Here is a 27,779-nt window from a genome sequence, read left to right as displayed (position 1 = left end):
ACAATAAATTTTATTGCTTAAATTATCAAAGTTAATACTGAAGACGATCCTGTATATGAAACGAATATGAGGTTTGTTGTGTTCGTTTGAATTTATTTATTGATTCACCTGTCTTCGTCAAAAATAGATTAACTCACCGTTTCACTCTTAAATTCGATAAATTGAAGGTCGTTATTTTATAATTAATAATATGTTACTATGAACTATGAACAAGTTACATATCTTTATTTATATCAACGTAATTGTTGTAGTTGATAAATATGCGAAACGAACAAAGCTTTGTTCAAAGTTGTACACCCAAGAAACGAAAGTGGAGTTGTAATTCACAATATATTAAAATTAAACAAACATATAATGATTCTCATCAATATTGTAACATTTTAAGGTATTGGAATTTTTGCGTTTTGATATTATATTTAAAGTTATTTTATCTAAACAATAAAACTCCCGCTATTATTTGAATAAAAATTATAGAACAATATCCGCCATTGTGAATTTGACTTGCGTAGTTCCTTCAACAATGTATCTAATTTCCGGCAAACAGTTAATTTTTCGTTCTTGAGTGTCTGCAAAGAATAATATTTTGAATTATTTTCAGTAATTATAAGTAAAATTATCTATTTAATTATTTCATTTATGAAAATAAAAGTGCTCAGTTTCATATCTATTGGTTGATGTTCAAAAAGATTATTGTTTCAAAATGGCCAACAAGGTTTACCGGCAGTTTCCAAACATGAAGGGCGTCCGGGAATGAGTTTATTTATTTACAACTAGGACAATAGAATTCTCAAGTGTTAACGTTAATTGTGTTTTTTAATTAATATATTATTTAGCACCCCGCCCGATAGGAGTGTCAATCGTATTTCGATACTTGAATTATAAAAAGAAAAAAAAACTTGATTGATAGTAGTTATAATGGCGGTCGTTTCATAATGTATTGAACTGAAAATATTCCAGTGAATTTTTTTTAGTTTTCTACAAAGTTATTGAATTAGGAACGATTTTAAGTTATAAAAATGGGTGTCGACGATCTTCAAACGTTTTTAGAAAGTCCTTCTCTTGAAGGAGGAGCTGTCTCTGTTGATCTTTTAAAAATTGCTAGAAATGTAACACAAAGACAACAACCACATAATACGAATAGGAAAATTCGACCGATTGGTAATAAATTAAAACTAATCGTGGATGCAGAAAATTGTTTAGACAGACTTTATGGAGGATATTTTTCAGGTAACAAATTTATACTTATTAGTTGTGTGCATTTAATTTATTAAAATTGTAGATTGGGCTTGCGGTGGCCAGTGGAATCGTATGGTTCAATTTTTGTCTCTGTTGACTCAAGCTATCGAACGTGGTAATATTGAACTGGCTGTGGTATTTAATGGTACAATCGAACAATGTAGGATTAATGAATGGATTGCGGAACAAGCTAACGTACGGCAAAAAGTCGGTATGGTATTGAAGCATATCAATACCAAAGCAACCCCACCTCCAAAAGTATGGTGGACACCGCCGACTTGCCTTAGATCTGCTCTTAGAATGGCACTAAGACATTTGGGAGTTACCGTGGTAATTTTTCCATAACATCAATTATTACTCATAAAATTTCGTTTTCTGCTATCTGTTTAAATAAATTTGCATAAATAACAATCAATAATGCAGTTCAATTAGATAAAAATTCGTTTTAAAGGCTAAATTAAAACATAAGAATGTAGGTTTACAAGATATACTTATATTGTGAGAATTTTTCATTTCCCTCTATAATTTAGAAAAAAGTGTTTCGGGAAACCAGTTTTTAGTGAATTTAATCATATTTATGACACAACTTGTTTCATTTTGGTGCATTAATTAATAACAACATGGTATTGTTTGTATGTTTTTCATATACACATACACGCAGCAAAAATAAAATGAACTTGAGCAAAAAATATTTATATTTAGCTCATATACATAAATTGTGAAGGAGATTTCATTAAAAAGGGCAATAGTTTACATTCCAGAGAAGATCTATGGAATTCTAAGTCAGGGATTGCAGCTGGCCTTATTATTGCTTAAATTTCAATCATTTTGTAAATAATTTTTGATGATTTTGAAAAGCCGATCAAGCACTTTTGCTCAAATGTTTGATGTCATCAGGCAACATAAAAACGGGCTGAATTTGTATCAGTTACACAGCTAATTTAGTCTTTAATATCTTTTCATCTCTTGGTACTTGTAGAAAATAGGCTCCAATGACATCCCATTTATAAAAAACGATTTCATACTATTCTACTTACATACTACTTTATTTTTATGTGCTATTATTAAAAAAAATAGTTATACAGCAATTTTATTCAAGATGTGTACTATGGATGACCATCATCAAGAAGTTATAGCCTATTGTAGAGAGTACGGATTTCATGGTTTGTTGGCAGATGATGCTGAATATGCTGCATTCGATCCTCCTAGATATTTTTCATCTGAAAATCTCAAGCTGACATACAAAGTATGATCAATTTATATACAAATAATATAAAATCTGTTTAAACTTTTCTATTTCTAGGGTTCTATTGAAACTAAGGAATATATGATAAGCGAACTGACGAAAACTTTGAAAATTACACAAGAACAAGTTTGTATCATGGCATCTTTGCTTGGTAACTTTTTATTGCCGGAAACTGACCTACAAGATTTGTACAAGAAATTGAATTTAACTAAAGTTACTGCTGAAAATGTATGTTTTGAAATATCATATATATGTAGTAGTTCAAACGTACAACTACACATAATTCACAAATAATCAAAAATTCCAATTATTTCAGGGTCCAGAAAATAATATCAAGAAATTAGCTGAATTTGTTAGTAACCTACCATCGCCGTCTAATATGGACGCTCTAGTTGTAGCTGTACTGGGTTCGTTGGAGGATAAGCGTGCTTCAAAATTTAGACAATCTGTACAATATTATTTAAACGGTACTGCCAGCGGGTTTTTGAAATACTGCACACCTCCGGTTAAAACAAAACCCAAAAAGAACAATCAATCGCAACAAAATGATACTGCACATTCTAAATCTGAAGATAATGATTTGGATACGTCTGGATTCGCTTCTGAAACCACCGAACAAGAAGTAAGAAACAATTTCGACATAATCAAATTCATTTTTTATTGTAATATGATATTTACAGCGTGAGACTTTACAAAATTACAAGCAAGCGACGGCGCATTCAGTAATTGGAGAATTCAACGGATTGGATAGAGACATGAAAGGATCTCCAAATGATAAATGTAAGTGAATAATGTCGGAGTGAAATATTTCTTGAATTAATTTATTTTTTCTTGATTTTTTCTAGATCTGGACGATTCTTCTGATTCTTCGAGATTCAATGGCGTTTCTAATGGTTCTGTTTCTTCATCTTCTTCAGGGAAGAATGACGCTGGTATGTCTTCTAGCAACCAGGCTGCCAATTCCTCCAATAATACTACTACTTCGAAAAGAATCTCGAAAGCAAAAACATCAGGTAACTATTAAAAATAACGAAAATGTTATATTTTCTATAACTAGCGTCAATAGTAGTTCTTTTGTCCCCTATTTTGTTTTTCTTTCTATGTATATGTTTTCTATTTAGAGATAGAGTTAATAGTAGTTATTTTGTCCCCTATTTTGGTTTTATCTGTAATTTTGCACTTTTCCCTCTTCCGCTTCAATTTTTGTGGTTCTCCCTTCTATTTAGAGGTAATGTAAGTTAATAGTAGTTCTTTTGTCTCCTATTTTGTTTTTCTTTCTATGTATATGTTTTCTATTTAGAGGTAGAGTTAATAGTAGTTCTTTTGTCCCCTATTTTGGTTTTATCTGTAATTTTGCACTTTTCCCTCTTCCGCTTCAATTTTTGTGGTTCTCCCTTCTATTTAGAGGTAGTGTAAGTTAATAGTAGTTCTTTTGTCTCTTATTTTGTATTTCTAATTCTGTATTTTTTGATCTTTTTTTTCCTTTAATTTTAATTTAGTCCTTTTTGGTTTTAGAATTATTTCAGTTAGAAGACAATTTTCCTTCTACTAAGTCCCCAAACTGCCCTCTGCGAAGGTTTAAAGCTACCAACCTTCTAAATTTCTGTATTCTATAAATGATTTCTAATTTTCAGTTGTAGGTAATGTAATTACACCACCAGTATCCCCGGACGTTTTGCGCACAGCATCCCTTCGTCATCAAAAAGGTTTAATGGCTCCGTTGATATTGCACGTATTGAGCACACAAGAAATCAGACTACCCTGTTTAATGGAAGACGAGAGCAACAGGGATTTCCCGCCCATTCACGACATTTACCAACTGTTGAGACAAAGAATTTACGCGGTTCTATTCAATTTACATCACCTGAGATACGTACACACCAAGAAAAAAGGTTAGTCGCTCGATTGAAGACATAACGATTCTAATTTATTTTTAATTTTTGTTAGAATCCGGGGATTTGCCGGAAAACGCCCCGCAACCGGAAATCGTAGTGAAAGAATGGATTTATAGTCGTTCGAATCCGTACCAACGTCCGGAAGAAGTGAAAGCCGAACCTCTACCTTGGGCAGTACCGACACTTCAACGCCTATGGTTCGGTCCCTCAGTCGACGACAAAAGACGTAGGATGCGCGCTCTGTTATCCTGTTTGAATTCTGATACGCCTCTGATTCTAAATACGGCTTACGTACCGCAACACATGTTGATCATGGCTTGCGTCTTGAGATATATCATGTCTCAAGAGAAACCGATTATGCGTCGAAACGAATTGGACGCTTTCATATGTCACGCCTTCAATCCGAACCTCATGAATCCGCAATATTTGCAAGAATTGACGGTAAGATATTGTTATGAATTTCAATACCTAAAATAGTTCAAATGTAACAGCTTAGAGGGGTAGTTGATGCTCTTTGGTATCAATAGTTCATTTGGAACCTATAATCAATATTTTATGTTAAAAACAATAAATATGTGAGAAAATTTGGTATCAGTAGTTCAAATACAACATTATTATCTGGTAGTGAATTTTTTGTTAATCCGTTTATTGGAGTAGTTCATATGAAACATTTTTGAGAACCTATTTAATAACAAAATTATAGAAATTTATGATTTTTAATTCATTTGTAACATAACAATGAAAAGCTTGATTTGAGTAAAAAACAGTTCATACAAGTCGCAAGTGGTAGAGTAGTTCATATGCAACAGGTTTAATAATAAAAATTCTAAGCAAAATTTGGTTCTGTGTTGAATTGTTTATTCAAGTAGTTCATTTGAAACTTGTTTAAGAATATATTTAATGATGTAATTTGAAAATTTCTGAGTAGTTCCATTATAATTGAAAAAAAAGTTGCTAAATACTGAACATGGTTGTCAGTTTAAGTTCAATTAATTGTTTTAAGTCAGTAGTTCATATAAAACGTTAGTTATTTTATTGTAATAGCGTAGTCCATCTAGTGGTTGATAAAGTAGTTCATTTGTATTACGTTTAATATGTTTTTAGTTGAATGTTGTGACGAGTCGTGGCGTTCAATTGGCAGCTCTGTTTATGAAAGGGGTAGATATGGCTTTGATAGCCAACGACGCGTGCGGTGCGCCTCTTCCGTGGCTGATGTGTTGTCCTTGGTTATATTTCGATGGAAAATTGTTCCACTATACTTTAACTAGATCGGCGCATGCCAAAAACATCCTCGAAGTTTGCGAGAACTACATCGAACGAGTAGTTAAAGTAGAAAGAATGAGAAAAGCCATATTGGAAGGTCTCGATGTTAAATTTGCGAAAGTACCCCTGCCGCCGTTCGCAGGACGTAAGTAAAAATCAAATTTAGGGTTAATTTTTTTTTTTTTTTTAATTTCTTTTCTCGTAGCAACTATGCTCCGTACGCTGCCCCCTCCGCACGTTTTACCCAATTTAAATCTACAATCGTCTCGAGGAGGAAGCGGAGGAGTTCCGTCCTTACGTCAAAGACCAATACCGTCTAGGGGTGGTCAACTTCAAGTAGCCGGCGTCGTGGTCGGCTCGTGGGGCGCCAATTACGGTTATCAAGGTGGTGTAAGACAAATGGTACCGGGAGGTTATGCGGCTAGAGGTGGAAGAGGAAGAAATACAAGTGCCGGTAACCAAATGTCAGGCGGAGGAGGATACCAGAACAGTTACGGAGGAAGAGGTAGAGGACAAAATCGGAAACCTGGGATGCCCACTTTTCCCGTCAATGCTAGGAAGAATCAGGTAAGTTTTTATAACCAAAAAAAATCCCTTTTCAATTCACCGGCGTAGTTTTATGTCCGGAAAATATACCGTTGAGTTAAAGATAAGATATATAAGATATATATAAGATAACACACGATAGTTTATTCCATTAGAACATTGAAAAGTTTCTTTCTCAACGGTTTGTTTATTCAAATAGCTTATATGGAACATATTTAATAACGAACTTTAAGAAATATATTCAGTAGTTCATTTGTAACTTCGGTATTTTGGTTTTAAGCAAAAAAAACCAGTTTATATATGTAAAAATAGGTGTGGTAGTTCATTTGTAACATCGTTAGCGAATAATGAAGGATTTCAATAAATTATTTAACCAAGTAGTTGAAAGGAAAAATGTTTGACAACATATTCGATAAGAAAATTTTAGAACTATATGATCCAGTAGTTCATTTGTAACATATCAATATCTCTAAGAATTGCTTTATTATCTACAACAATATCAATCAAACAATTATGCATAATTTGGTACAAAAGAAAAATTTTTTGTATAAACAAGACATGGGAAGGTGTATCATGAAAAGGGGTTGATTATTGGGATATTGGGATAAATGCGATATTTATTCATTCCACTATCTTCTTGCAGGTGAATAAAAAGCGGAATACCAACAAATCTAACAAGGGGCAAAAGCAACAGGGTGTAGCTTTGACGGTTAAAACTGATAGCGGGTATGTGAATTTTTTTTTTTTTTTTTTTAATTTAGGTGATAACAAAATTATTTTTGATATTTGTTGTAGTGACGTACCGGTAAGTGATGTGGTAATAGCAGAAGACGGTACCACCGGATCGGGAGGGAAAAAAGAAGACTGCGCCGAGAGCGTCGAACATAAAGGACAAGGAGACGCTCCGTGTAAAGTCGAACCCACCGATTAAATTTTCCAAACCTCCCCATTTTTTTTTCTTTTTTCGTTTGTTATTTTTTTTCAAATCGCGAGTGAACAGAACGCTAACGAGTGCATGTTTAATTTTTTTTATTATTATTTTTCTTTTATTATTTAAGTAGGTTTAAACACAGACGCTTTGAAATAAATGGTAAATCGATTTATGAAGTGAAAGACATTTTTTTAATTCGATTGTAATCGATTTAAATTGAATGTAAACAAAAAAGTAACTCATCAATAACGTAAAAAATCGTCGATTAGTAGCAAGAACGTCGTATCTCCGATTCGGAGTTGCGACTTTGTTGCTCGTATTAACGATATCGATATACTGAAATAGGCTTTATATGAAAACAAATAGTCAAGTCGTTTGTGGTTAAACGACCGGACAAAAGTAAATTATTTGATTTACTTTTTTGTTATATAAAGTGCTAACAGACATTTTTTACTACAGGGTTAGAGTAAAAAGTATTTTAGAAGGTGTCACTGCTGCTCGAGTCCCGTGTTCAAAAAGTAAGGACTGATTTATTCGAGAGCTTTGTATATTTTTCTATGTTTGTTACGACTGTTATATAATTATATATTGACTGAAGAGGGCGCTGTGAGCGTCGCTGTGATCATATTTATGGTATTTATAATACGTTTTAGAAAGATCTATCGATAAAGGCGCTATTGAGATTTAGCGACGTGAATGATGGTGTTTTTTTTTTTCTAAAAGGATGGTTCGCTATATATAATATATACACACAACAGGCATTTATAAAAATTTTCTTTTGATAAGAAACGATGACATATATACCGAGAGAGTTGAAATATACAGATTTCAACTTTAAAACCCCCCTTACCCCAATAAAAAAAAAACTATTTATCCGCGACGGTACCGCTTCCCGGATAAAGGAATTGCCCAAATTTGTGCGATTGCGCAAAACAGTAAATGATTTTACATAATCTACTCGATGATATACATCGAGGTGTATAATTGCCGCGCTCTTGTTGCTCATGGAGAGACGAATACAGCTTTCGAAATGGAACTAATTTTTTTTCGTACGAAAAAAAAAAATGTAATCTCTTTGTAACCACTTGAATGGAAATAATACGAAGAATCGACGATGATTCTCATTTTCATCGAACGAAATATAAATTGCTTATCCAAAAGTAAAACAAATATTTTTCTTAATGGAAAAGGGGGAGGTGAAATCGTACTGCGTATGGCGATCCGCTAGGAAAATGACCGCGTTTCTGTTAAAACCATAGATCTACGTATTTTGTTTAGAAAAATTCGATGGCGATCGGGAACAATTATACAAAAAATGTCGAAACCATAGATCTACATAGATTTACACGAGATGTCCGATGGAAAATTAAAAATTTCGAACGCATTCTTCGGTGTTTGTACAAAAATTAATTGAAAACTATAAAATCCGCACGATTTTCAATGTCTTAATGAAACCGTAGTGGTACAAATAGTAATTAGAAACTGTAAACTACGAGGTGCAAGTAAAATGAGCATTGTTCCCAATGTTTTGATCAATCCTTACATTTGAGTGAAGATTATTTGTTGGAACTGCAAGAAGATGACGTCAAATAGTATGAAACCATAGATCTAAACCGTATACTTTAATTTCTAACGTGTCAACATTAGAACGAACCATAGATCTATACACCTGCGAGTACCACAATTGGTATATTACCATAGATCCAAATTTCGCTTCAACAAAACGCGATCTAAGAACATTAAAATCAGCATGCGCATATTAGAACGAACCACAGATCTACAACATTACGAGTACTACTTCCCAATAATCCCAGAGATCTATCACCCGGCAAGTACTAACTGGTGTATTACCGTAGATCTACGTTTCGTTTCAATAAATGCGATTTAACCTCATTTTATAAAACGAATATATAATAATTCAAATTCTAACGAAATGTACCCAAATATTTAGAAAGTTTTGACGGTTTGTACATCTGTCAAACCATAGATCTACAAGTGTAATCTGTTGGTACCATTTCGGAATGCGTTAGGAGAACCGTGGTTAGGTTTCGAAGAATTTTTTCCAATAATTTGTGATGGGAAAACCATAGATCTACACCGGGGAACTATAACATTTCAATATTTGGCGGATCGCCGGTTCGATTGTCACCTCTTTCGATAGTAGCTGTTTAATGCCGTACCCCTACACTTTGTAGTTCATAAATTACAATCATTTAGCTCACAATATAGTGTAATTAGAAAAATTCATCCGTAACCGGATGTGAACCATATATAATCTTTATGTTGTAAAATTGGTGCTTTGATTTTTTTGTTTTCGGTGTTCATGTGTACAACGAAATTTAGGTCAGATTTCGAAATTGAAAAAAAAAATGTTGATACGCCTTTTGTTTATATATAGTCAAAAGGGGGTGTGATGTCGATCCTTCAAGAACATATTTTTTTTTTAAATCGTTATCTCATCTTAAATTTCGAAAGCATTCAACATATAAATAATTTTCACTTTTTTCTGATATCTTTTGTTCTGTATAAGTTGCTTTTTTTAGTTTATCGTTAACTACGAGGGTTTACCAAATATTTGTATTGTAACATTTTTTTCTTATATCAAACGGTAACCTTCGCTTCATTTTTTTTTTAAAAAAACAAACTTTATAACTTATAAATAGTATAATCAATGCTTATTACATACATATTTAGAAATATTTCGGAAATGTAGCAGTAAAAAAAATTTTTTTTCTAATAATATTCTGGTTAAAACTCCTAACTTCTTCCGAGTGTTTTTTACTAGTTTTAAAACTATAAAAAAAACGATTATTTATTGGTTTCTATCGATTTATTTCAATTTAATTGTGCATTAAATTTTCAAAAACCCCTCGTATACTAAAACTACCAAATCTTATTTTAAATACTTTTTTTTATCGATCCTATAAAATTTTCTAGGAATATTCACTAAAAATTGATATAAAATTATTTTACTACGGGGATATAAGAAAAATTGTAATTATTTAAATTTATATAAACTTGGAAGTTGTTAAACGATTTTAACTCTTAATTTTTTTCTGTATTCAAGTTATGTACTTTTCGATATATATGTGTATAATGGCTCTATGGGTCAAAGGGCAAACGTAACTAAATATTTAAAAGGTTAGAAATAGTTATGGTGATTTTGGAAAACTTGGGACAATATCGCTCCTATATATATATATATAAATATATAATTTTTAATTTTTTTTTGTTCTTGAAGCTCTATGCGCGTTTCAAGATATAAATTATGGAAAAAAAATGACTTTGCTAATCAAAATGCTGTTGTCTTGATGTTTATTCTGAAATCACATGATCCAGTGTCACTTTTTTTCTTAATAATTATTCAAATATAAAAAACAAAACTACCGTTCAACTGTACGACAGTTTTTATAGTCTAATGGGCAAAAAGGAATTAAAACATGAAATTTTGTATGGATTGCCAGACGGATGTGGTTAAGACAGTTGAAAGAGTTTGTTTGATATATAGTATACAATTGAACCATTCTTTATAGTTTCATTTATCCCTTTCCCGCATACTATCTTCGATTTTTTACAATTTTAAAGAAACAAATGAAAATGTACAAAAAGTAGACTCGGAATTTTACAAAAGGAGAAAAAATGGTTTGCGGCGTCGAGATTTGACTTGTTTCCCATTGAAAAATATGTCAGAGAAACTCAGAAAATGATAAAATCTGTATTGGAAACAAAGGACAGTATTTTAAATTATATCAATTCAAATTAATATTCAGGAAATTATTTTTGACATCACCTCGTATTATATTTACAATTTTTTAAAGGGTAGACCGGAATTATTTCATGTTTCTGATAAAATTTCTACTCACATCTGCCTTATTCACTAGATTTAGCACAACGCAACTTATGTCTCTTTCCGAAAATAAAAAAAATGTAATAATAAGGGTAGTTTCTGATACATTTTCTACTATTAAGGTTGCACCATATTAAAAACATTCAAGTCATTGATTCGATGTTGGAATAATTGTATTAAAAGCAAAAAATAGTAGTTCAAAATAGTTAATTTTATTTTTCAACCACGCCTCGTATTATATTTACAATTTTTAAGGGGTAGACCGGAATTATTGCATATTTCTAATAAAATAACAATGAAACGACGTTCTTAGATTTGAAAATATAAAAATATACTCAAATTTTAAAAGGGGCTACAGGAAAGTTTGAGAACGCAAAAGGTAAGTAGTTGTTCAAAAACGATTATTTTTATGTTCATGTATTTTTCGACCACACCCTGTATTAAATTAATACTTTTTACAGCGTGAAGGCGAGTTTCAATCATTAATAAACATTATGCAAATTCCAAATAAAATTAGTTTCTTTAATGAATGATAATAAACTTCCCAATATAATTTTATTTTTTAAAATGAGGTACAGCAAACAGTAAAAGAAGAAAAAACCAAAACGTTTTTTAAAAAATTCAATATTTAATTTTTATTAATACTTAAATATAATGCAGTGCACAAATCCAGTCTATACGTACAATTCATAAATACATCAAATTTGTTACCTTACTAGTAGAGAGAGATCTTTAAGAGGCCAAACTTTACAAACAGCTCTACTTTTTATTAAACCTTGCGGTACGGGTCCGTAAGATCTACTATCTAAAGAATTATACGAATTATCACCTTCTAACCATACATGTCCAATAGGGACATATACGTGTGATGTAAAACCAGTTTTAACTTTTTCTCCAGGTAGAGCTACTACTCTTTTACATATCTGCTGGTTAGGATTCGTAGGACATTTGGCAATTACTATATCACCTTTATTTATTTTGTTTCTCAGAGTTGAAACGTGTTCGGTAAGTAGAACGTCGTCTGAATGTAAAGTCGGTTCCATTGAAGGACCTGAACATACTACGAAATCTCCAACGAATTGAAAAGTGCAGTGAGCTAAACAACCGTATTTTATTATGTTCCTAAAATTGCTTAAAAAATTACTTAACATTTCACCAAATCTTATTTAAATACACGCACACATTAGTGATGACAGTTGAAATGTATAGTGATGACATTTATCAGCTGATCAGATTATTTAACGCTTATTGAATAAAATAGATTTGGAGTAATATTATTGGTTTAATTATTGTAATTGATGAAAATATATATACAGCGTTTTAAACTTCAGCTCTGATTGGCTGTTTGTATTACGCTTAGTCTATCTGGAATATTCATGTAACTAGACCTTAAGAAATGACATTGATTCATTAGGCAATTTTCATAAATAACATTCAAATATTTGGAAAAATTTTATATCTTACAAATGTACTCGACTTGTGCTCTATTAGCATTTAAAAATAATAATAAAATTATTAGTTTTTTGTCGACTACTTTTCACATGTTAGTACACTAAATAAACATATTCAAATTACAAAAATAAGAATAAATATCTTAAATTCGTAAAAATAGTTTGATGGTGAATCAAAATTTTGAAATTAGAAATATTCGTCAATAGAACATGTATTAAGAACGTATTTTGAATCATTATTACGGAGTTAATATTCAAGGTTAGTATTTTATTTTATTATTATCGTGATAGAAAGATAATTTTTTAATCCAACCCTGTTTTTTGCCATTTTATAAGTGGAATTATAATTTTATTTAAATTTTTTTTCCGTTTATATACTGTCGATATCATGTAATAATAGAAACAGTACAATAAATAATTTATTTTAATTGAATGCCATTTCACGTTTGCTGGTAAATATTAATTTAGTTTTAAAATATTTTCTATTAAAATCGTAATTTAACCTTAAACTTTCCAGTAATCAACTTTATTAATAGTTTTGACTTTGATTAACCTTGGGATTTCCAGTACAAATATAGGTAAGTTTGAAAAATGTAAACGTTAGAAAAAAAATAGGTATAGTTTCTGATTTGCTTGAAAATTTAAATTAAAAGTACGTTTTTTACTAATTAAACGTGGTTGAATAAATTGTAAAATTTGTGTACATGACTAGTCAATTTTTGAAATTACCATATTAAATTTAAATAGATATTGGGGTATCATATACACTGCGACCCAAAGCATCTTTGTGCCCCTTTTCTTGCTGTGATATGGGGGAACCCAGTGTTTACAGCTGGAGTTCTGTAGGGTTTCACACTTTAAGAGAATGTGGATAGAGGTGTACACTCCATTATCTGCTAAGTCTAGCATCTTTAGGTGTTTATTGAGGCGACAGGACTCTTATTAGCTTTTTGTAGATTATACTTACTTAAGATTTTGTCTACTTATAGTTTCCCAAGAGAGTCTTTGCCTGTCTCAGCCCCTGTAGGTTGTCCTACAGTTTTGCTCTCATCTACCATCTTTTCCAATTTTTTTTACCTATTATTCGACTACTAATTCATGCAGTTTTGAATAATTAAAATGATTTAATTAATATGTAGTTGAGTCAATTGGATCTATTTCGAAAACTTTTGAAATAATCATTGAATTTCCTTGAAAAGAACCGTTATCAATAATTTTGCAATTGTTTATTTCCACATATTTATCGCCAAAAAGATAAATTTTAATCTAAAAGGATAACAAAATCAAATTTTATTATATTTCAAGTATGGCTCGAGTAGGGCAATCCGGTGACCATGACAAATACTTACCATTACCTAAAGGCTTCGCTACTGCTGCCATCCATCATCACCAAGAAGCTGAACAATGGAATTCAATGGCGGTAGTAACCCCCATTGTAACATCTACGACTTTCAAACAATACGGGCCTGCTAACTTCAAAGTGAGTTCGTTTTTTAAATCAAAAGGTAGTTAGTTTGTTGAAAATTTGTTAGTTTAACATTTACAAATATATTTAAAAAAAAATCTATTTTAAATTGTAGAAATACGAATATGGTAGATCGGGTAATCCTACTAGAGAAGTATTAGAAAATCTATTGGCTAAATTAGATGGCGTTAATTACGGATTAACTTTTTCTTCGGGTCTTGGAGCTTTGACTGTTCTAGCAGGACTTTTCGAGAGCGGAGACAATTTCATAATCGGAGATGACGTATATGGAGGCACTAATCGTTTATTTAATAAAGTTTTTTCTAAATTCAACATAGAAATAACCCTAGTGGATTTGGTGGATTTGAAAAATCTCGAGAACGCAATCAAACCAAACACGAAAGTGAGTTTTATTCAATTTCTTGATACACCCCGTATGTAAGTATAATTTTTCAGTTGATTTGGCTGGAAACTCCGACTAATCCCACGTTGAAGGTGATCGATATCAAAAAGGCTTCAGAAATTGCTAAACGGAATAATATTTTACTGGCAGTGGATAATACGTTCTTAACTCCATATTTACAAAGACCTATAGAATTAGGAGCTGATTTGGCCGTTTATTCTCTCACCAAATATATGAATGGGCATTCTGACGTTATTATGGGCTCAATGGTAACAAATGATAAAGAACTTTATGATAAATTGAAATATTTACAAAACGGTAAGTCGATTATCAATAATTTAAAATGAAAATTTGTGAAATTTTAATAGTTTACTGAATTAGTAGTTCATATAGCCTGAAATTAGTTTAAACTTTTTATTTATCATTGTTTTTTATAGTTTTATGTTCAAAAATGGACCATACAGGTTTTTGAAAAGTATCAAGCTAAAAAGTTAAAAATTATTCGAAAAATGCAAAATTTCAACAATTTTTTTGAAATAGTAGTTAGTATAACTTCATATTTGTTTTAACTTTTTATTTATTATTGTTTTTATAGTTTTTTATTCAAAAATTGTTAAAACAAAAGGTTTTTGAAAATTAAAATACTACAGAGTTCAATATTGTTTAAAAAATGTAAAACTTCTTATTTATTACTGCTATTATAAATTTTTGCTCAAAACGAAGAGAATATAAAATATTTTCGAAAAGAACGAACGGTAAATTTCAAAAAAAAAGCACAATTTTATTAAACTCATATAACCTCAAATTTGCTGTACAATAGTTATTAAAATAGATTATTTACTAAAATAGATAAAATAAGAAAAAGCTGAAGAACAAAAAAGAATTTAAAAAAAAAAGCTAAAATTTACAAAAAAGATGAAAAAATTTGAGCAGATTTATTCAATTATTTCATGACTTAACCTCAAATTTTTCATTTATATTCGCTATTATTTAATTTCGTCCAAAAATTATGACATATTAGCAAAAAGTAAAAACATTAAAATTAAAAATTGCAAAATTTTGATAGTTTCATTAAATTAGTAACTTCCATAACCTCAAATTTGCTCTACAATTGACATTAAACCAAATTATTTACTAAGATGCATAAAATAAGCAAAAATATTTAAAAAAAAATGCAAAATTACATCAAACTAGTAACTTTTATAACCTCAAAATTTGCTAAACTTTCGAAGTAGTTCTTATAGCAACCTTGTATAAATATTACACCCACCATAGATCAAGACATCAAGAAGATCCCCATAGAATGACTTAACACACAATTTAAGTAAACTGAAACTATTTTATCCCAAACGTGTCGATGGGATACAAATCCGGACTTGTAGCAGGCCATTCCATTCACTAGATATAACAATCCGATACTTAAATTGTTCATTTATTTTTTGTTTTCAACAGCTATGGGTGTCGTTCCAGCTCCTTTCGATTGTTATCAAGTTACAAGGAGTCTGAAAACGTTGGCGTTGAGGATGCAACAACACAAATTCAACGGAATAACGGTAGCCGAATATCTAGAAGCCCATCCTATGGTAGAGAAAGTATTACATCCAGGTGAAGAAATTTATTATTTTTATACGGTTTATTAATTTTCTTCGGTTTTTGTAGGCCTCGAGTCCCATCCTCAGCACGAGCTGTTCAAAAGACAAACCAGCGGTCACAGCGGCATTTTTTCCTTCTACTTGAAGGGGGATCTAAAGAAATCAGAAACTTTTCTATCGGCTTTGCAAGTTTTCACGCTAGCGGAAAGTTTAGGAGGGTACGAAAGCTTGGCTGAGTTACCGTAAGTATTTTTCCTTTCTTAACTGAGACTGTTGGATTTTTATGAAATTATTTTTCAGTTCTGTAATGACGCACGCTTCAGTAGACTCAGATCTCAGGGCTCGATTGGGTATCACGGATAATCTAATCAGATTATCCGTGGGACTGGAAGACGTAGAAGATTTAATCGATGATTTGGAACAGGCCTTCCAAAAAGTCAAACATTCCTTTTAATACTAAAATCCAAAATATATATTTTTCAAAATACACTTTATTTGTTCAAATAAACAATATACAAGAAAAAAAAAACGATGAAATTTGATTGAATCGAAATTAAAAGTTACTAGAACCGCAAATATTTTTGATACCGTTGATAATTCGTTCGCAGATTTCTTTATCCAACGTTCCCACTTTAGCCAAATGCATCCGAACGCTGGTAATGTACTAGAATACAAAACGGATGTTAACTACTCCACTTTCAACGAAAAAATATTCGAAAAATCTTATAAATACTGCGCATGACTCACCGTCGCCGCGCTATAATTTTTATCCGTGCATAAGATGTTAACATTCAACGCGCAAGACGTTTTATTACCACGTTAGACTCTTTATCTATTCGAAGGTCGTTTTATTCCTTCATAAAATCCGAGTAAAACCATTATTTTCGCGCAAGACGCTTTATTACTACCAAAATATTTCTATTTTCCCGCCAAATATCTAATTACTGCCGCGCAAACGTTTTATTATCGCTTTAGACTCCTAATATCCTCTCAGGGCGTTCTATTTCCACATACAATGTGCGCAAGACGTTTTATTTCGACGCAAGATCTCCGCGCAATAAGTTTTATTGCCGAATAAAATGTTTTTATTAGAGCGCGCGTTTAATTTTCATCGAGTATGACGTTTTATTTGCGCGCTAAAAAGTGTCTCATATCCCCAGAGCATTGAGTTTTAGTTTTGTACGACACTTTATTTACGCGCGAGACATTTTATTATTATCAAAAACTGACCATATCGACGCGAAACTTGACAGTATTGCCGCGCAAGACGTTTTATTTCGACGCAAATCTCCGCGCAATAAGTTTTATTGCCGAATAAAATGTTTTTATTAGAGCGCGCATTCAATTCTCATCGAATATGACGTTTTATTTTAGCGTTAAAAGTTCTACTCGTACGCAAAACACTTTATTTGCGCGCTAAAAATTTCATTACTACCGTATAAGACTCTTTATATTCACGAAGAACTTTTTAGTACAGCGCAAGTGTCTCATATCCCCAGAGCATTGAGTTTTAGTTTTGTACGACACTTTATTTTCGCGGGGGACATTTTATTATTATCAGAAACTGACCATATCGACGCGAAATTTGACAGTATTGCTGCGCAAGATGTTTTATTGCAACTCGAGCTTTCTTACTTTGCGCGGGACGTTTTATTTCATAATAAAATTTAATATTTATGCGCAGAACAGGACAATAGTTATTTCCCCGGAGCCATTTTATTTGTGTACGACACTTTATTTTCGTGCGAGACGTTTTATTACTACCAAAAACCCACCGTACCGCATAAAACTTTTATTATTGTCGCGCAGAACGTTTTATTACAACGCCAGCTTCCGTATTTTATGCGGGACGTTTTATTTCAGCGCAAGACATTCAGTATCTGAATACGATATTCTATTTTTGCGCAAGACACTTTATTTTAGTTGATAATAACTATTCGATAAAAACTTACTTTTTCCATAAACGTAATATTCGGACTGTGACAATACGGTTTCAGAAAATCGATTTTATCTTTTTGACCGACATCGAATCTCAAAATTCTCGTGATATTTTTCATAAATTCGTCCAAATCGAATGGTATCGCCTCGACTTCGACATTAAATTTGTACGGTATCAGTTGTTTATCATCTGAGACATTAGTTTCTTGATGAACTATCATACATGTAAAAGGTGACGCGACGAGTGCCCCGTTCAAACTGAACGGTGACATTATCATACCGATGCAAGGTTTATCTTTACCTATCCATCGTTGAACCGATTGTTGAGTTTCCAAATCCTGATTGGAAGGTTCCGGAGCGAAAGTTGGATGCGAATGGAACCATCTAAAAACAGAAAACAAAAACTTTTATGGGACTTCACATTCTAAGCGGTTCTATTTGTGCGCAAGATTTTTTTATTATTGCGCATGGCGTATTATCCCCGCTCAAAACATTTTATTTTTTCATTTGAACGCTAGACGTTAAATTTTATTATAAGTTTATTATCCGGATAATATGTAGACTATGTATGCCTCGCTAGATGTTTCATTATTGCGCAAAAGATGTTTATTTACTGCGTTATTCCTCTCATCACCGCACAATAGTTGTATGTATGCATAAAGTTCTATTTAGGAACAAGACTTTGAAATGTTATCGCGCAAAACTTCTGCGCAAATTTTTTTTTTCATCTAGACTCTTTATACAGTGCCCGACGTTTTATTATTGCTAAAAACGTTTTATTTATAATCTGTTGGCAAAAAGAAGTTTTATTTCAACATAAGACGTTTTATTCAAGCGCTAGACATTTAATTTCAACGCAAATATTCTATTTAGACCAAATACGCGGCTTAATGTGTTTAATTTGGGCGTTATACATTTTATTTTCGCGAATACGGGTCTTTAGTACTGCGCAAGAATGTTACTACCGTGCCAAGATTCATTTTCTCCGTATGTCTTCACAGACCGTTTCAATTCGATGACTTTTCAACTACGCACAAGACATTTTTACTGAACTGAAAGGCATTTGATTGTCCCGAAAGGCATTTTATTGTTGCGCAAGACATTTTTACTGTCCCGAAAGGCATTTTATTGTTGCGCAAGACATTTTTTTACTGTCCCGAAAGGCATTTTATTGTTGCGCAAGACATTTTTTTTACTGTCCCGAAAGGCATTTTATTGTTGCGCAAGACATTTTTTACTGTCCCGAAAGGCATTTTATTGTTGCGCAAGACATTTTTACTGTCCCGAAAGGCATTTTATTGCTGTGCAAGACATTTTTACTGTCCCGAAAGGCATTTTATTGCTGTGCAAGACATTTTTACTGTCCAGAAAGGCATTTTATTGTTGCGCAAGACATTTTTTACTGTCCCGAAAGGCATTTTATTGTTGCGCAAGACATTTTTTACTGTCCCGAAAGGCATTTTATTGTTGCGCAAGACATTTTTACTGTCCAGAAAGGCATTTTATTGTTGCGCAAGACATTTTTTACTGTCCCGAAAGGCATTTTATTGCTGTGCAAGACATTTTTACTGTCCCGAAAGGCATTTTATTGCTGTGCAAGACATTTTTACTGTCCAGAAAGGCATTTTATTGTTGCGCAAGACATTTTTACTGTCCCGAAAGGCATTTGATTGTCGCGAAAGGCATTTTATTGTTGCGCAAGACATTTTTACTGTCCCGAAAGGCATTTTATTGCTGTGCAAGACATTTTTACTGTCCAGAAAGGCATTTTATTGTCGCGAAAGGCATTTTATTGCCGTGCAAGACATTTTTACTGTCCCGAAAGGCATTTTATTGCTGTGCAAGACATTTTTACTCTCCAGAAAGGCATTTTATTGTCGCGAAAGGCATTTTATTGCTGTGCAAGACATTTTTACTGTCCAGAAAGGCATTTTATTGTCGCGAAAGGCATTTTATTGTTGCGCAAGACATTTTTACTGTCCCGAAAGGCATTTTATTGTCCCGAATAGCATTTTATTGCTGCGCAAGGAATAGTTATTGCCGCGCAAAGCATTTTTATTGTTGCGAAAAACATTTTATTATCGCGCAAGGTATTTTATTGCCGCGCAAGGTATTTTATTTCCGCGCAAGGGATTTTATTGCCGCGCTAGAAGTTTTATTATCACATAAATTGTTTTACTTACCCCATGATATCCAAACCTTTTTCGTGTATTAAATCTGTGGCTTTGGCTTGCGAAATAGGACACATATCACAGTGTGTGGCCGAAGAGGCCATATTAAGGCACGGTTCGTAATGATTTATGAACATAGTTCGTTGTTCCAACGACCAATAACCGGCCACTAGTCCCATTATTTCCGATAAACAAGTATGCGAATGGAAATCCATGGTTAATAAAGTCGGTAGGTTGATTTTAATTTGGTACGGTTGCTGTAAGAAAAAATATTCGAATAATTTCTCGTATACAGGGTGAGTCGATATTGTATTTGTCTTACGGATTTATTATTTTTAAATGGGCGGCAATAAACGAGTCTTATTATCGGTTTTCTTATACAGGGCTTCGCTTTAACCACTTGATTTTCGTTTACTATCGTATGTTTTATAACGCGACCTTGTTCGTCATGTGACATGGTATATCCTCCTTCTCCGTCCTGAAACAAAAAAAAAAAAAGGTAATCGAAGAAGAAATTCTTTTTGTTTTCAAAAACAAATCCTTACGTTGTTGAATTTCGTTTTGTTCCTCATCCTGTTGCCAGATACGTTCGAATCTCTTATAGCGTTTTTATTTTCGTTTTTCTTTTTTTCTTTGGCCGCCATTTTTTCCTGTAAAACCTCAATCAAAGGTCGTTCGTAGTTTACTTGATCTGAAACGTTAGGACAACTCGAATCGCTTGGCGCTAATAGGCTTTTTAACGAAAATAAAAAGAGACTTACCGCAACCGAAGTTAATAGCTCCGATTTGCTCTAGAAAAAAATGTATTTTACCGAAACTATTGACGTCCCCGCAATTTTTTAAACCCTGTCGACTTATGGTTTTGTTGAGATACTTCGGTTTCTGTTTCAACCAACCGTTCACTATATGGTTACGTATCTATAAAAAATATATTTATATATGTGTATATATATATAAAAAAAAAAATCATTACCTTCAAATATCTATCTGGTGTTTTCGATGAATTACCAGTGAAATAATCACAGTTCAATATTTTTTCTATATCGGTGATTTCGTCACCTAAACCGAGTTCGTTTTTAGGAATTTCCAAGGTTTTCAATTCATTTGATACGGATTCGCTGACTTTAGACAAATCGATGGGGTCTTTTCGTACATCTACCGGTAGTTGTTTTACGTTACTATCAATATTGGAAGTTGCTGTTGGTAAATTTGCGGTTTCTGGTTTTGTTTCTTCGTCGGAAACTTCCACGTCTACTTCGACGTCTGTATCGGAATCTTCTGATGTTTGCTTCAACTTAATCTAAAAATGAGAAAAGGAATTATCCATTTTGAATTATTCCACTTACGTAATATGGTAATGTGAGGGGCCGTTGAGCACTAGGCCTTCGGGTAGGCCCGTCGTGCCCCATTTGGCGTTACCAGGGGCCTTTGAGAAGACACTTTGAACCCTTAGATGAAATAAGAATCCAATCCAAAAAATCTCGCATTTTTTCTATAATGCCATGTAATTTGATTATTATGTGATATAAAATATCCAGTTTTCTTAGTGTCACGGGATTTTTGTTCAAGATCTCGCCTTTTTTCCCAGTGTAATGCATATTATTTCCAAAATATCGCCTTTTTTTAACCTCAAGCAAATTTTAACAAAAAATCGCTTTTTTCCTTGGTACAATGCAAATTTTTTAAAAATATCCCCCCTCTCAGTGTAATACAATGTTTTTCAAAATCTCTCCTTTCGGTGTAATGCATCTTTTCTCAAAATTTCGGATCTTTTTAGTTATAATGGAATTTTTCTCAGTGTAATGCGATTATTTTCAAAATATAGACTTTTTTCTGAGTGTAACTTGATTTTTCCAAAATAAATTGTTTTCTTTCTGAGTGTAAAGCAACTAAAGACATATATAAAAATCTCAAAGCCTTAAAATACTTTGGAGCAGGATTTGTAACTTCAGAAATCGAAAAGTTACAGACCACATTATTTTCACCCAAGTTTACACTAAAAAGATCAAAGAAATGATTTTTATATCAACTTTACACAGTTCAAATGGCCACTAACAGAATTATAGAATAATTAACATTACACAGAACATTTTTATAAATATCCCAAGTAATTAATTTGTATTAACAATTATCAAAAGCAATACTTACTATTTGTTCTCCTTTGCAAATTGGTACGGACAAACCTTGACCGGTTGTGATTTCAACTCTCTTAAATACGTTATTTTCCTCAGTTTCTTGTTGTATAATCCTGTTACATTTCATTTTCGATTTAATTTTGAAACTTTTAGGTCTCATTCCGCCGATGATCCTATGAATTTTATCCACGTCTGCCCTATTACTTTTATTGCTGAATTTCTTCTTTAACGGTGATCTATCCCTGCTCCGTTCACTATCTTTAACTTCCATTAGCGTCGAGGTAATTTTCTTTCGAGGATTGTGGATAGGAAGTTGTATAGTCGGTTTTGCTGTACTTACTACTGCAACTACTTCTTCAATACTAGCCGGTATCTTAAAGTTGATTAACTCAGTATATTCAGTTATTATTTGTTGTGGTACTTACATGAGTGCCATTTATAATGTCTCCCTCGGAAGCGTTGTCGTTAGATTTCTTATTGACGTGATTTTCCAAATAAAAATTTTTCAAATAGTATTTCACCTCTGGAGCCGTTTTAGATCCTATAAACTGAGATAATCTTATGTTGCTTTTACCAAAAATCTCCATCCCACTTTCTAATAAGCTTTTTTCTTTTTCTGTCCAACCGCTTTCGTCAGTAATACAATTTTCAGTTGATAGAAGACCGAGGGCATCAATTTCTGGTGGTTGCGACTTTTCTAACGAATTTGTAGATACGCTCGTATCATACCAATTATCTGGATTTGTACTTGGCCTATCTAACAACCATTGTGGATGTATGGTATAATCACAGTTTAATAATTCCGAATTTTGTGATATTAAAGGTCCCCCATCATATCTGTAAACAAATTTTACTCCCTATCGACTTTAATTACTTTAACGACAATTAATTCAAATATAAGGTGAATATTTATACATTTTAAGCTGTAAAACACACATAACTATAAATTGTAACGTATGTAGATGTTGATATTTAGATTTATGTAAAAACTTACAAATTTGTATCAGAATCGAGTTGAAAATCTCCCAATATATCAATTTCATCTTCGTCAGCCATTTTCCTTCAATTCTCAAAAAACTATTGAGGCAAATAAATAATATTTCAATTATTTTTAACAAAAATAACTAAATTAAATCGAGTATCCTCGATAAACTAATATTTTTAGTTTTCTGTCACAAAAAGAGAAGGGGTAATTGACAGTGACGATTAATAAGGCAATTTTCTTAACAATCACTTTTTTAATTATTATACAGAGTGGTTTAATAAGAAAAATAATACAAAATTGACTTTTCTATTCAGAATTAAATGCCCCTTCAAATTATTTTATTCACATCTGACAACAAAAATATGTGACTAGCTCCCTCTATTGGCGACACTTTAATCGAATTAAAATTCTGAATTTGTTTCCAAATTTTCATTTATTACAAAATCAAAACATGTCACGGGGTTCGGAACACTTTCATATGTGTACAACGGGCCTAAGTCAATATCTTTTATAATTATGAAATAATTTATTACTAAATCTATTGAATATTTATATTATATAACAAGTTACTTTTAACCAAAAATAAATTAAATGCTTTCATAAAACAAGTTGTGTTCTTTTTCTTCAAACTAGACAAACATCAAAGTATTTGAATTGAACAAAGATAAAGATACTACGTATTAGGCTTAGTTTACACTCAACGGCCGTTTTGATACCAAATTATCTGAAAACGATAACTGATAAGCTTATCAAAATGCTCTTAAGACAGTGTAATTGTGTAATTATGTTTATTAGTGCAGTGAAAATAATTAACGTATATTTCACCAATGGTATCAGATAATCGACCTAATTAAACTGTCGATTTTTAATTGGAATGAAATGATTGAAAATCGGAATTAGCCGATTTATTTATGATTCAATTACTATCAATCAGAAACGTAGCAAGTTTCGGTCATTTTGGAATGACGTCAGAACCAACCGCCATATTGTCTTGGGGGACAAATATTGCGTTATTTATATTAAAATTATGGTGTTTTATTTTCATTTTTTCAGTCAAAGATATTCATTTCAATCAAAAAATTGCTAGAAATATTCAATTTTCTATACACAAATGAAATAAAGTCTTTGTTTATCCACCACGACAATATGGCCGACGTCTCAAATGACGTTACTAGAAATGACCTATAGAGTGTTGTTTTAAGTACATTTTTATAAATGTTAATTTATTATTAGCAATAAATATTCCATATTTTGAATACCTTATGTATAACTTCTATTCTAATTTCATTCGGTACAGTTTTAGAGTACGGAATCGGAACGCTGGGTGTAAACTTAGCCTTATAGCACTCTATCGTTCACGGACATCTAGTACGGACTAGAATTTCGCCTTGAATCATTTGTGTTAAGGTTGAGTTCAATCGTAATTCAACATGTCTTCCAGTGTTTTTGTTTGTGATTAGTTTTTATGTAAAATAAGTTTTTATTATTAATTTTGTTAAAATGAGTAGTTGGAAGTCGGTGATCAACGAAAACAGTTACGGAATAGGTAAATAGATAAGTTTAAAATATACTAGAAATGTTTGTTTACAATACGACTTTGTATATGTGCATTTTTAAATACAACTTGTTGAATTTCAAATCTCCTGCATAGATATTTATTTAAGTTTCACTCATCATTATGTATATTAGAAATAATTATTTATCGCCTACATAATATCTACGTAACATATTAAATTAAGTTTAAATTTGCCCCTCCCATCTGCATATCAAAAAGATTGATGAGTGTATCTTCCTCGAATTTCTTAAAAATTGCGTGAATCATTACAGCATACATTTAATGGACAATATTATTTATCCGATTGTATTATTTGTTGACCAATTAAATATACCTTAGTGTATTTATTTTTAAACATTATCTAATTGAGATAATTCACGTTTCACCTTGATTCGGTCAAAAATTAATATTAAATATATTTAAATATCATATTTCTCATTTAGATCAGGACAAAGGACATCCTCATTATAAGAATAATTTTCCCCTTTGTTTATCCAAATAATTATTTAACAATTTGATGATTAATTTAAACACTGCTATTTATTTTGAAAAAGCAAACTTATATTACAAAATTAGGGTTGAATATGAGATATTTTTCTTTGTAGCCATTTATAATTTCATTTGTCCCGAAGATTATAAGTTAAAATTGACGGTAGGAGACGCAGTTTGCGTACTGGAAGAAGAAACTAATTGGTATTATGGATACGTTATCAGTAACAGAGATGTTAAGGGTATTTTTCCCAAAAGCTACATTCACATGAAACACTGTGAGAGATTTGACGCTTTTGGACCCGTCTTGAAAGAACCGGCAATAACAAGAGAAATAACTTTAGTTTTGAGAGAATGGGGAATCCATTGGAAGCAATTATATGTGGTAAATTTAGTTTATTTGGAATTCCATATACGGTTTTTGATTTTTTTTTGTTTTTGGTAGACGCACGATAAAAATTTTGAGCAAATGAAAACTCAGATTTATGATTTGCTATCTCATAGGAGTAAAATAATAAGTGGTACACTACCAGTAGATGAATTGAAGAGGGTAATCAGACAAGCTGTCGATGAAATAGATTTAGGCAATAAACTTTTAGGTTTAGATTTATTGGTCAGGGACAAATGTGGCAATTTTATCAATCCAAAGGAAACTAGTACGCTTCAACTTTATTATTTACATAAAAATGCAACGGAAAGGATGAGCAATAGGTCAAAAGTAAGTATTCAAATTTGATATTTCAATTGGAAGGAAGAACGTTTTCAATATGGTTTTCCTTGGTGGATCAAACTACATTATTCCCTGCATTTGCTTTAATTTTTCATGTGACTTTGCTTCTTGTTGACATTTACGTATTTAATTTGTTATCACTGTCTTTTCCCATTTGTTATTTCCATGTAGTTTTGCTTTTTGGTTTTACTTTTCATCTTACAATTTCCATAAAGTTGATACATGTGAAAAATAAGGAAAACTGAGAAAAAGCGTCGAAAACCTGAAAAAACTGACAGAAGAATAGTCAAAGGAAGTAAAGAAAAGTCAAAAATGTGTAAACATTGACAGAAAAATGTCAAAAAACAGATGAAATTCATTAAAAAATGACAAAAATTGTTAAGAACTTGTGAAAATTGACAAAAAATGTCAAAAAGTTGTAAAAATGAAAGGGTAATCCGATAAAACAGACAGGAGCAGATCAAATCAATCTAAGATTGAAATAAATGTTAAATAAGACTCGTAGTTTTGTCGGATATCGAGATATAATTATTTTTCATTCCATTTTTATGATATTCTCCTCCATTACCAATATTTCAATTCACTTTTATCAGGCTTCTACGGGGTCTATAGGAAAATGTTTCACATTTTGAGGTTATGTTGACATTACTTTGTTTTTTTTGTCTTTCTTAATCTGTTTGTAGAGATTTATATTGTAGTTTAGCGTTTTTTCAATAATTACTGTGAGTATTTTTTACTTATTGTAATTTTTGAATTATTTCCATTATAAAGTAATAAATTTGAATTTTTATTTAAGAAAGAAATAAAAGAGAGTCAACCGAAAACGGCGATTCAACAATATTCGAATATATTTTTAGTCGCCGTTAGAAATTTCACTTTCAAAATGTCCGAAGACGCCGAATTATTGATGACTTTATACGACGGTAAAGAATTGAGATCGTTTACCGAAAATTACGTCGTTCGTTGGACCAAAGAAGGTTTAATGAGCGATTTAGATCAAATGCACAACTTGAGAGTCATGTTTACGGTAAGTAAATAAATTTCAAACGGAATTCCTCGTTTCTGATCCTTTTTATTTTTACAGGATTTGGGTAAGAGGGATTTAGAAAGGGAGAAGATTTATCTAGTTTGTCTGGTTATAAGAATCGGAGCGATGCATACCAAGGAATTGGATCACAGACGAAGTTCCGTCAGTACGAATTACAAGAAAAGTTACGGGGAAAATATGAGGAGGCCGTGCGGCGTCGCCGCCTTCGATATAACAAATTATATGAACGGTAAATTGGAAACGGACCTCGAACAGGAATTCGCTATACCGTTCATCAATTGCGAAAAGGACAATTTGGAACAGACGCTCAGAAAGACTATAGCCAAAGAAAAATTCGAGAGTAAAAATCATTCTTTGTTCGTCAGTATGAAATTATTACGGGGAGATTTGAAACAGGTATGATTGAATGTTTATCAAAAATGGTTTTTATTTTTTTATAGTTTTTTTAGTTGTTCCAATGATTTCTTGCCATTTTCCACCAGTTTTCTGGATCAATGGATCAATTTTAGTCATTTTCAGTTTGTTTTTATGGTTTTTTTTTCATTTTTAATTTCCATTTGCACTGTTTTTTTAGTTTGTTTTTATTTTTGGTTTATATTTTGTTATTCTTCGTCTGTATACAGTTTTTTTAATGATTTTTTGCTATTTTCCTCTAATTTTCTGTTGATAGGTTAGGTTAGGCCATTTTCGGTTTGTTTTTTTTTTGTATTTTTTTCATTTTTAATTCTCATTTTCACTGTTTTTTATACTTTTTATCCATTTGTGATTGATATTTTTGTTATTCTTCGTCTGTATACAGTTTTTTTAATGATTTTTTGCTATTTTCCACCAGTTTTTTTTGATGGGTTAATTT

The 27,779-nt window shown here is 31.8% G+C and overlaps 5 protein-coding genes across 17 annotated transcripts in view; 3 read left to right on the top strand and 2 right to left on the bottom strand.

Annotated features, from left to right (window-relative positions):
• The first annotated feature begins 507 nt into the window (after positions 1-507).
• Positions 508-10,636, top strand: LOC130448139 (constitutive coactivator of PPAR-gamma-like protein 1 homolog). 2 transcript variants are annotated; one of them, XM_056785367.1, is made up of 13 exons: positions 508-1,227; positions 1,280-1,566; positions 2,336-2,482; positions 2,540-2,710; positions 2,799-3,104; positions 3,163-3,262; positions 3,328-3,495; positions 4,117-4,374; positions 4,430-4,818; positions 5,482-5,785; positions 5,846-6,207; positions 6,830-6,912; positions 6,982-10,636. In XM_056785367.1, the coding sequence occupies exons 1-13, from the start codon at positions 1,017-1,019 to the stop codon at positions 7,115-7,117; spliced, it is 2,922 nt and encodes a 973-aa protein (XP_056641345.1). In that variant the 5' UTR covers positions 508-1,016; the 3' UTR covers positions 7,118-10,636. The 2 variants fall into 2 exon arrangements, with proteins under 2 accessions (XP_056641345.1, XP_056641346.1); XM_056785368.1 differs by having other exon boundaries at positions 522-1,227; positions 4,123-4,374.
• Positions 10,637-11,571: 935 nt separating this feature from the next.
• LOC130448142 (mitochondrial inner membrane protease subunit 1) lies at positions 11,572-12,115 on the bottom strand. Its single transcript, XM_056785377.1, has one exon. It carries the CDS (start codon positions 12,113-12,115, stop codon positions 11,672-11,674), a length of 444 nt encoding a protein of 147 aa, XP_056641355.1. The 3' UTR covers positions 11,572-11,671.
• A 36-nt stretch (positions 12,116-12,151) lies between these two features.
• Positions 12,152-16,707, top strand: LOC130448141 (cystathionine gamma-lyase). 5 transcript variants are annotated; one of them, XM_056785375.1, is made up of 8 exons: positions 12,356-12,674; positions 12,933-12,993; positions 13,721-13,895; positions 13,996-14,283; positions 14,337-14,601; positions 15,736-15,888; positions 15,943-16,117; positions 16,176-16,707. In XM_056785375.1, the coding sequence occupies exons 3-8, from the start codon at positions 13,722-13,724 to the stop codon at positions 16,327-16,329; spliced, it is 1,209 nt and encodes a 402-aa protein (XP_056641353.1). In that variant the 5' UTR covers positions 12,356-12,674; positions 12,933-12,993; position 13,721; the 3' UTR covers positions 16,330-16,707. The 5 variants fall into 5 exon arrangements, with proteins under 5 accessions (XP_056641352.1, XP_056641353.1, XP_056641350.1 ...); XM_056785373.1 differs by lacking the exon at positions 12,356-12,674 and adding an exon at positions 12,678-12,867; XM_056785374.1 differs by lacking the exon at positions 12,933-12,993 and having other exon boundaries at positions 12,152-12,674.
• LOC130448140 (histone H2A deubiquitinase MYSM1-like) lies at positions 16,351-24,477 on the bottom strand. Of its 2 annotated transcripts, XM_056785370.1 has the most exons (11): positions 24,364-24,477; positions 23,114-23,196; positions 22,545-22,956; positions 22,133-22,492; positions 20,958-21,284; positions 20,746-20,902; positions 20,530-20,675; positions 20,307-20,462; positions 19,997-20,241; positions 17,828-18,197; positions 16,351-16,539 (listed from the first exon to the last, which is right to left on the bottom strand). In XM_056785370.1, the coding sequence occupies exons 2-11, from the start codon at positions 23,173-23,175 to the stop codon at positions 16,429-16,431; spliced, it is 2,346 nt and encodes a 781-aa protein (XP_056641348.1). In that variant the 5' UTR covers positions 23,176-23,196; positions 24,364-24,477; the 3' UTR covers positions 16,351-16,428. The 2 variants fall into 2 exon arrangements, with proteins under 2 accessions (XP_056641348.1, XP_056641347.1); XM_056785369.1 differs by lacking the exon at positions 24,364-24,477 and having other exon boundaries at positions 23,114-23,917.
• Positions 24,478-24,499: 22 nt separating this feature from the next.
• LOC130448138 (dedicator of cytokinesis protein 1) overlaps positions 24,500-27,779 on the top strand; it is a 29,392-nt gene continuing 26,112 nt past the window's right edge. For 6 of the 7 annotated variants that reach the window (XR_008910305.1, XR_008910304.1, XM_056785365.1 and 3 more), the window contains exons 1-5: positions 24,500-24,650; positions 25,265-25,533; positions 25,594-25,866; positions 26,675-26,905; positions 26,963-27,322. Coding sequence is in view for 5 of the 7 variants with exons in the window: in XM_056785365.1 (XP_056641343.1) it covers positions 24,605-24,650; positions 25,265-25,533; positions 25,594-25,866; positions 26,675-26,905; positions 26,963-27,322 (1,179 nt within the window). In the remaining 2 variants the exon portion in view is untranslated. Of the gene's footprint in view, positions 24,651-25,264; positions 25,534-25,593; positions 25,867-26,674; positions 26,906-26,962; positions 27,323-27,779 lie in introns of those variants that run through there. The other variant, XM_056785366.1, reaches the window with a different exon arrangement.

The sequence above is a fragment of the Diorhabda sublineata genome, chromosome 8, assembly GCF_026230105.1.
Source record: "Diorhabda sublineata isolate icDioSubl1.1 chromosome 8, icDioSubl1.1, whole genome shotgun sequence".
Classification (NCBI taxonomy): domain Eukaryota; kingdom Metazoa; phylum Arthropoda; class Insecta; order Coleoptera; family Chrysomelidae; genus Diorhabda; species Diorhabda sublineata.
Note: the sequence above shows the minus strand (reverse complement) of the source record. Positions and strands in the feature narration are given on the sequence as shown.